Raw genomic sequence first — 9,906 nt, forward strand, 5'->3', positions numbered from 1 at the left:
ACTGACTTTAGAGGGGGTGAATAGTTATGCACACTGAAGATTTCAGTTATTTTGTCCTATTTGTTTGCATCACAATAAAAAGAATCAAATCTTCACAGTTGTTGGCCTGTTCTTTACATGATCTGATGCAAACCCTCAAACAGTGAAATTCCAGGTTGGGGGGAACAAATACAGAAAAAGTGCTAAGGGGGTGAATACTTTAACAGCCACTGTATCTGCAGTTGAATCTTTCTAACAGAACCAGTTCCCTTTTTAAAGAGGGCAACAAGACTACAATGAGGGCAAAGCCTGGCCACGTTTGACCTGGTGACAGATTCTCCTTAGATAAAATCTACAGCTGTAATCACAATTCTGCTGTGTCCTAATAGTGCTCAGGTTGTGTAGAACATGTTGGTCATCTGGACCCTCTACGTAATGGGAATAGAACTGAAAATGAATTATTTGACTTCTTTTTGTCAATCCTATTTCAGGATCTATAGGACGAGAGGCATCACCCCTCGCTGTTCTTACTCCAACTCCTCACATCTGTGTCATTGCTGGGTCTTCCTAATCGGTGGGGATAAACCCCTCAGACCCAGTCTTGAGAGCAGGGTTTTTTAAGAATGCTGCTGGGGAACTGTTACTCAATCCCACGTGTGCGAGTGCTAAGCCATGCTGCGGTTCAGAGCATGGTAGTTTGCCTAGATTGTAGGTGCCATCAGACTAGTATCTCTGGATAATGGCATCTATCAGCCCACCATCCCTTGTTCTAGTGGAAACCCCTATCTGAAGCTTTGCGCATTGATACAGTTAAAGGGGTCTTTAGGGCTAAAAAATTGGCAGGCCCACGTACTGATGAATCGTGAGTGTTCATGGTCACGTTTCCCCATAAAAGTATGGAACTTGTGTAAGGGTTCCACTTGTAGTGCTTCATCTTGGGCACCAGTGACATGTGTTCCTCTGTGTGTGGATCTTTGAGAATTTGGATGTTCTTCATTCAGGCCGCAGACCCTCCAGAAGAAGGTGCCCCTGGGGTATTACAATCACAAGGAAGAAGGCAGCCCATATTATAACAATTGGTCTGTACTGATGACACTGGGGTAACGTATGTACAAGAGTCAGCAGGCAAAACACTTGTTGCTCACAGCTTCTACTAACTTGTGCAGAGGCATAGACCTTTCGGTTAATTCACTTATAAATGATAATTTGGCAATATGACTTGTCTAACCTGAATACTCCATTCCTTCTGTCCTTTTTGGACCACAGCCCTCCACTGATGCCTGGGATGTCCACTAGTCATTGACTCCCAGGTCTGGCCTACACGTTGCCTTCTAGGCCCCGCTTCGCCTGTGCTGATTCTGGATTACCCACTAATAAACAGCACTCTCTCCCTCTGGACTCTTGGCTGTATCTATGGCAGCTGAGCTTTTTCTGTCTTTTAATCCAGTGTCCAGGATGCCCGGTTGAATTAACCTGCACTGGATCCTGTGACCTCGTATTGCTCTGTTCTGCTTTTCCTGTCCAGCCTGTCCTGTCTCCGTTCGTGTGACCGGCTTCATTTCACTACTCCCCGCTGACTCCTCTATCCAGGGAGTAACTCTCCTTACTCCCCAAACAATCGTCAGGTGTTGTGAACTCTGTTTTTGGGCTCCCTCTAGTGGTCACGAGCGGTACTGTGTAGTGTTGTCTTTCTGCAGGTTGGCAGCATCAGCTGGTTCGTTATCCTTGGCTGGTTTCCTATTTAGCTCACCTGGATACTCAGTTCCTTGCCTGCTATCAATGTATTCAGTGCGCTTCAGATTCCTTGTGACTACCTTGCTCCCAGTCTCTCCAAGACAAGCTAAGTTTTTGTTTGTTCATTTTTGATTATCAGCATTCATCATGTTTCTTGTCCAGCTTGCTAAAATGTGATTTCCTCGCTTGCTGGTTGCTCTAGGGGACTGAGGTTCTCCCCCCCACACCGTTAGTTGGTGCGGGGGTTCTGGAAATCTGTGTGGATATTTTGTAAGGGTTTTTTACTGACCGCACAGACCCCTTTTCTATTTTCTGCTGTCTAGTATTAGTGGGCCTCATTTGCTGAATCTGCTTTCACCCCTGTGTATATGCCTTCCTCTTACCTCACCGTTATTATTTGTTGGGGGCTTCTTTATCTTTGGGGATTATTTTCTCTGGAGGCAAGTGAGGTCTCTCTCTCTCTCTCTCTCTCTCTCTCTCTCTCTCTCTCTCTCTCTCTCTCTCTCTCTCTCTCTCTCTCTCTCTCTCTCTCTCTCTCTCTCTCTCTCTCTCTACTCTCTCTCTCTCTCTCTCTCTCTCTCTCTCTCTCTCTCTCTCTCTCTCTCTCTCTCTCTCTCTCTCTCTCTCTCTCTCTCTCTCTCTCTCTCTCTCTCTCTCTCTCTCTCTCTCTCTCTCTCTCTCTCTCTCTCTCCGTTAGTTCCTCAGGCTGGCTCGAGACGTCTAGAATTTTAGGCACGTTCACCGGCTACTTCTAGTGTTTGGATAGGTTCAGATTTGCGGTCAGTCCAGTTTGCCACCTCCCTAGAGCTTGTCCTATGTTACTTAGCTGGAGTATTTTGTGATCCTCAACCACTAAGGATCATAACAGTATAGCAGGCCAAAAAGTGTTTAATGCATCGCAGAAGTGGGATAAAAAGAAGACCTGAGTACATTTTTTTTTTTCCTCCCGCTTTTCCTTTGCTGCAGTCTGTTTAGCTTCTTCATCCCCTTGAACTCTGGGTGGTTTTGAGCTCAGCTGCAGACATGAATGTTCAGACTCTGACTTCTAGTGTGGATCATCTTACTGCACGGGTGCAAAGTATTCAGGATTTTGTTATTCATAGCCCTATGTCAGAACCAAAGATACCCATTCCTGAGTTGTTTTCTGGAGATAGATCTAGGTTTCAAAATTTTAAGAATAATTGTAAGTTATTTCTATCTCTGAGACCTCGTTCCTCTGATTCCGCTCAGCAAGTTAAAATTGTTATCTCCTTGTTGCGTGGCGACCCTCAAGATTGGGCTTTCTCTCTGGCGCCAGGAGATCCTGCATTGCTTAATGTAGATGCATTTTTTCTGGCTCTTGGACTGCTTTATGAGGAGCCTAATCTTGAGAATCAGGCAGAAAAAGCGTTGCTGGCTATCTCTCAAGGTTAGGATGAAGCAGAGGTGTATTGTCAAAAATTTCAGAAATGGTCGGTGCTTACTCAATGGAATGAGTGTGCCCTGGCTGCAAATTTCAGAGAAGGTCTTTCTGAAGCCGTTAATGTTATGGTGGGGTTTCCCACCCCTACAAGTCTGAGTGATTCTATGGCTTTAGCCATTCAGGTTGATCGGCGTTTGCGGGAGCGCAAATCTGCTCATCCTTTGGCGGTATTTTCTGAACAGAGACCTGAGTCTATGCAATGTGACCGAACTCTGACCAGAATTGAGCGACAAAGTCATAGACGTCAAAATGGGTTGTGCTTTTACTGTGGTGATTCTACTCATGTTATCTCAGCATGCTCTAAACGCTTAAAAAAATTCGCTAAACCTGTCACCATTGGTACTATGCAGCCTAAATTTATTTTGTCTGTTACTTTGATTTGTTCTTTGTCGTCCTACCCGGATATGGCTTTTGTGGATTCGGGTGCTGCCCTGAATCTGATGGATTTGTCGTTTGCCAGGCGCTGTGGTTTGGTCCTGGAGCCTTTGGAATTTCCCATTCCTCTGAGGGGAATTGATGCTTCGCCATTGGCTGAGAATAAGCCTCAGTATTGGACGCAAATGACCATGTGCATGACTCCCGTACATCAGGAGGTGATTCGCTTTCTTGTTTTGTATAATTTGCATGATGTTGTCGTTTTGGGTCTGCCATGGCTGCAGGCTCATAATCCAATTTTAGATTGGAAAGCTATGTCTGTGTCAAGTTGGGGTTGTCAGGGAATTCATGATGATACTCCATTGGTGTCTATTGCTTCTTCCACTCCTTCTGAGGTCCCTGAGTTTTTGTCTGACTACCAGGATGTATTTGATGAGCCCAGGTCCAGTGCCCTGCCCCCTCATAGGGATTGTGACTGTGCTATAAATTTAATTCCTGGTAGTAAATTCCCTAAGGGACGACTTTTTAATCTGTCTATACCAGAGCATGCCGCGATGCGGAGTTATATAAAGGAGTCTTTGGAGAAGGGACATATTCGCCCATCCTCTTCCCCTCTTGGTGCAGGATTTTTTTGTGTGGCCAAGAAGGACGGTTCTTTGAGACCTTGTATAGATTATCATCTTCTGAATAAAATCAGTCAAATTTCAGTATCCTTTACCACTATTGTCTGATTTGTTTGCTCGGATTAAGGGTGCCAGTTGGTTCACCAAGATAGATCTCCGTGGTGCGTATAACCTTGTGTGCATTAAGCAGGGAGATGAATGGAAAACAGCATTTAATACGCCTGAAGGCCATTTTGAGTACTTGGTGATGCCTTTTGGACTCTCTAATGCTCCTTCTGTGTTTCAGTCCTTCATGCATGACATCTTCCGAGAATATCTGGATAAATTTATGATTGTTTATCTGGATGACATTTTGGTCTTTTCTGATGATTGGGAGTCCCATGTGAAGCAGGTCAGGATGGTGTTTCAGGTCTTGCGTGCTAATGCTTTATTTGTGAAGGGCTCAAAATGCCTCTTCGGAGTACAGAAGGTTTCCTTTTTGGGTTTTATTTTTTCTCCTTCTACTGTGGAGATGGACCCAGTCAAGGTCCAGGCTATTCATGACTGGACTCAGCCCACGTCTGTTAAGAGTCTTCAGAAGTTCTTGGGTTTTGCTAACTTTTACCGTCGTTTCATCGCTAATTTTTCTAGCGTGGTTAAACCTTTGACGGATTTGACCAAGAAGGGTTCTGATGTGACTAATTGGTCTCCTGCGGCCGTGGAGGCCTTTCGGGAGCTGAAGCACCGGTTTTCTTCAGCTCCAGTCTTATGTCAGCCAGATGTCTCTCTCCCCTTCCAGGTCGAGGTTGATGCTTCTGAGATTGGAGCAGGGGCTGTTTTGTCGCAGAGAAGCTCTGATGGCTCTGTGATGAAGCCATGTGCTTTCTTTTCAAGAAAGTTTTCGCCTGCCGAGCGGAATTATGATGTTGGTAATCGGGAGTTGTTGGCTATGAAGTGGGCATTTGAGGAGTGGCGACATTGGCTCGAAGGAGCTAAACATTGTGTGGTGGTCTTGACTGATCACAAAAATCTGATTTACCTTGAATCTGCCAAGCGCCTGAATCCTAGACGGGCTCGTTGGTCGTTGTTTTTCTCCCGTTTCAACTTCGTGGTCTCATACCTGCCTGGTTCGAAGAACGTGAAAGCTGATGCACTTTCTAGGAGTTTTGTGCCTGACTCTCCGGGAGTTTCTGAGCCAGCTGGTATTCTCAGAGAGGGAGTGATTTTGTCTGCCATTTCCCCAGATTTGCGACGAGTGCTGCAGAAATTTCAGGCGGATAGACCTGACCGTTGTCCACCAGAGAGACTGTTTGTCCCGGATAGATGGACCAGCAGAGTTATTTCCGAGGTCCATTCTTCGGTGTTGATGGGTCATCCTGGGATTTTTGGTACCAGAGATTTGGTGGCTAGGTCATTCTGGTGGCCTTCCTTGTCGCGGGATGTGCGTTCCTTTGTGCAGTCTTGTGGGATTTGTGCTCGGGCTAAGCCTTGCTGTTCTCGTGCCAGCGGTTTGCTTTTGCCTCTGCCTGTTCTGAAGAGGCCTTGGACGCACATTTCCATGGATTTTATTTCGGATCTTCCAGTATCTCAGAAAATGTCTGTCATCTGGGTGGTGTGTGATCGTTTTTCCAAGATGGTCCATTTGGTGCCCTTGCCTAAGTTGCATTCTTCCTCCGATTTGGTTCCTCTATTTTTTCAGAATGTGGTTCGCTTGCACGGCATTCCTGAAAATATTGTGTCTGATAGAGGATCCCAGTTTGTGTCCAGGTATTGGCGGACTTTTTGTGCTAAGATGGGCACTGATTTGTCTTTTTCGTCGGCCTTCCATCCTCAGACTAATGGCCAAACCAAGCGAACTAATCAGACGTTGGAAACTTATTTGAGATGTTTTGTTTCTGCTGATCAGGATGATTGGGTGACTTTTTTTGCTGTTGGCCGAGTTTGCCCTTAATAATCGGGCTAGTTCTGCTACTTTGGTTTCGCCTTTTTTCTGCAATTCTGGTTTCCATCCTCGTTTTTCCTCGGGTCAGGTTGAGCCTTCTGACTGTCCTGGGGTGGATTCTGTGGTGGATAGGTTGCAGCAGATTTGGAACCATGTGGTGGACAATTTGAGGTTGTCACAGGAGAAGGCTCAGCGCTTTGCCAACCGCCGCCGCGGTGTGGGTCCCCGACTTCGTGTTGGGGATTTGGTGTGGCTGTCTTCTCGGTATGTTCCTATGAAGGTCTCCTCTCCTAAATTCAAGCCTCGCTTCATCGGTCCTTATAAGATCTTGGAAATCCTTAACCCGGTGTCTTTTCGTTTGGATCTCCCAGCATCGTTTGCCATTCATAATGTGTTCCATAGGTCTTTGTTGCGGAGGTATGTGGTACCTGTGGTTCCTTCTGTTGAGCCTCCTGCTCCGGTGCTGGTCGAGGGCGAATTGGAGTACGTGGTGGAGAAGATTTTGGATTCTCGTATCTCTAGACGGAGGCTTCAGTATTTGGTTAAGTGGAAGGGCTATGGTCAGGAGGATAATTCCTGGGTTGTCGCCTCTGATGTTCATGCGGCCGATTTGGTTCGTGCCTTCCATGCGGCTCATCCTGATCGCCCTGGGGGTCTTGATGAGGGTTTGGTGACCCCTCCTCAAGGGGGGGGTACTGTTGACTGTTTTTGGGCTCCCTCTAGTGGTCACGAGCGGTACTGTGTAGTGTTGTCTTTCTGCAGGTTGGCAGCATCAGCTGGTTCGTTATCCTTGGCTGGTTTCCTATTTAGCTCACCTGGATACTCAGTTCCTTGCCTGCTATCAATGTATTCAGTGCTCTTCAGATTCCTTGTGACTACCTTGCTCCCAGTCTCTCCAAGACAAGCTAGGTTTTTGTTTGTTCATTTTTGATTATCAGCATTCATCATGTTTCTTGTCCAGCTTGCTAAAATGTGATTTCCTCGCTTGCTGGTTGCTCTAGGGGACTGAGGTTCTCCCCCCCACACCGTTAGTTGGTGCGGGGGTTCTGGAAATCTCAGTGTGGATATTTTGTAAGGGTTTTTTACTGACCGCACAGACCCCTTTTCTATTTTCTGCTATCTAGTATTAGTGGGCCTCATTTGCTGAATCTGCTTTCACCCCTGTGTATGTGCCTTCCTCTTACCTCACCGTTATTATTTGTTGGGGGCTTCTTTATCTTTGGGGATTATTTCTCTGGAGGCAAGTGAGGTCTCTCTCTCTCTCTCTCTCTCTCTCTCTCTCTCTCTCTCTCTCTCTCTCTCTCTCTCTCTCTCTCTCTCTCTCTCTCTCTCTCTCTCTCTCTCTCTCTCTCTCTCTCTCTCTCTCTCTCTCTCTCTCTCTCTCTCTCTCTCTCTCTCTCTCTCTCTCTCTCGTTAGTTCCTCAGGCTGGCTCGAGACGTCTAGAATTTTAGGCACGTTCACCGGCTACTTCTAGTGTGTTTGGTTAGGTTCAGATTTGCGGTCAATCCAGTTTGCCACGTCCCTAGAGCTTGTCCTATGTTTGTTACCTAGCTGGAGTAATTTGTGATCCTCAACCACTAAGGATCATAACAGTCAGGGCTGCTGTTTAACTCTTCCTTTCCCAGCTGTAATGGGAGATGTTGCATTAATTCAGCGTAACCAGCGCTCTCGCATTGTAGAACAAGTCTTCAGAGAGATGTCAGACATCCTCTCTACGTCACACTTGCGCATTTTACTTGCGGTCATGTGAGTCCCGCTCTGGCAGTCTGACTGCAGATTGCTCTTCACTATAAAGTCTTAGGCGTTGTCTTCTCCCATCTCTCTCTCTCCATCAGGAATCCCATCATCTCTGGAAACTGTGTCTTCTCTGATAAAATATCTGACCATGGTGATGTTCAGATGTTCTGCTCAGCACGCAGCGGTCAATAGTGGTCAGGTGAGTACCAGGAAATGTAGTAAAATTGATGCTGACCACAACCAGATGTAACGTCTGGGGTCATAAATGTCCTCCCCATTCCTCCAGACAATTGTCTCCTCTCATCAGACTCATTTTGCTGACTCTCAATCTATGTGCAGACCGTACAGTCCAACTACAACTCTCCACTGATATCTATTCATGCCCTGCACTTACTGGGCACAGTGACGTATGGCCCCGACACTGTGGGAATACTCAGGTTCTTGCTGAATTTGTCACATACAGCGGACAGACTCCAATAGCTCATTAAACTCAGACCATTAACCTAGAGGGAACATGACTTGTCCTGGATGATGATGGCCACCAACATGTTCTCTGCAGTTTGACTTCTATTCCTGGATGCCTAATGGGTCACCAACTATGAAGAGCCCTCCACCCTCAATCAAAGGGGCCACCACATTACAGACTGTCCTGGATTCCCTGCCTGATGTCAACACCACCGCTACTGGATTGGTTACTGTATGGCAGCTCGGCAACGAGCCCCTGGACCGGGTGGGTATTAACCAGTGTATGCCACTGCTGCTTGGTACTTGGTTTTCAGTCTTGTTTTCTGTATGTTACAGAGACGTCTTGGAAATTACCGTGAAGCGCACTTCATTGAGGAAACTCCCAAGAAACTCATTCAGGAATTCCAAATGAAACTTAATGAGATATCCAAGATAATTAATGATCGGAATCAGACCAGACGCTTATCCTACTTGTACCTGGACCCAAAGAAGATTGAGAATGGCGTGTCTATCTGACAGCGCTGCTTCACCCATTGTGGCCTTATCGCTCTCGTGTAGTTTCCACATTTTCTACAAAGTGTTTTCCATGAACTGTAAAATAAAATGTAACCTTACCTTACACATTGTTGTTATGCTTTTCGGTGTAAAAGGCTTTACAAACATCATGCTATGGCCACTACAAGCCAAACCGTTTCCTTTATGAACCAGTGCCATTAATGTCTCACTTTAATAGAAGTGACGCCCCATCATTCCTAAATAGTCTCTGCTTTATCTCTTGTGCTATGAGGGCACTTCAGGGATGTAAACATAATTGGGGAAACTCTTAGAATAACGTAAATGTCAGTCTCCCTAACCAGAGATATAATGGTGGTTAGATGCACCACCATAAAACCCTCTGCCCAGCAGTGTCTTAATACCAGGGAATTCCTCAGTTTAAGAAGCAATGGCCTGGAAGATGGGTAAAGGGGAACATGAATATTTTCTTTGGTACTTTTAATGGCAGCCCAGAAGCCAGAATGTAAGGAACCAACTTAACACCAAGTACCTTTAGGCCTTGCACCGGGCCCACTCTTTGGAGATCAGAGGTCTAATGCTAAAAAAGGAGAACAAAAACGCATCTTACCACATAAGACTAACTTGCCCCACATCCAAGTGACTATGCTAAAAATCTCCTGATCTCTTCCCGCATAAAAGCAAAAATGTGTATATGAAGCTTGGCCGATCTAGTCATCACCAGTACTGAATTGATCTTCCTGTACCTCATGTAACAACTAAATAGACCTTCACTGCATTATCCTAGGAGCGGTCAGTGAAAGCGCAGCACCCCCACTGTCGCAGGGCCGAGGGGTACCCGGTACCGGGTCTGAGTCTGTTCTGGAGTTGTCACGGTGGCTAGACCCGGTCCGTGACCCTGCTGAGGGGCGTACAATGAAGGTGGAGGTATGGGATGTCGTTATGGTGCGGAGAAGTGCCGGTCGCGGTAAATAATGACACCAGGTTGCAGTCTCTTTACCTCTTTACTGAAGGCTTCAGGATCCTCAATCCGGAATACGGTTAACCGGGCCGCGCAAGTCCGGCCGGTCCGATGGCACCTCCAGAGCTCCCTTTG

General features: G+C 46.3%; 1 protein-coding gene across 1 annotated transcript in view; it reads left to right on the forward strand.

The window, feature by feature from the left end:
- The window catches only part of LOC143817504 (polyunsaturated fatty acid lipoxygenase ALOX15B-like), a 183,743-nt gene extending 174,825 nt beyond the window's left edge, over positions 1 to 8,918 (forward strand). The window contains exons 13-15 of the mRNA XM_077298974.1: positions 7,931 to 8,031; positions 8,392 to 8,562; positions 8,634 to 8,918. Coding sequence (XP_077155089.1) covers positions 7,931 to 8,031; positions 8,392 to 8,562; positions 8,634 to 8,813 — 452 coding nt within the window. The 3' untranslated portion in view covers positions 8,814 to 8,918. The remainder of the gene's footprint in view (positions 1 to 7,930; positions 8,032 to 8,391; positions 8,563 to 8,633) is intronic.
- The last annotated feature ends 988 nt before the right edge of the window (positions 8,919 to 9,906 follow it).

The sequence above is a fragment of the Ranitomeya variabilis genome, chromosome 3 (assembly GCF_051348905.1).
Source record: "Ranitomeya variabilis isolate aRanVar5 chromosome 3, aRanVar5.hap1, whole genome shotgun sequence".
NCBI lineage: Eukaryota > Metazoa > Chordata > Amphibia > Anura > Dendrobatidae > Ranitomeya > Ranitomeya variabilis.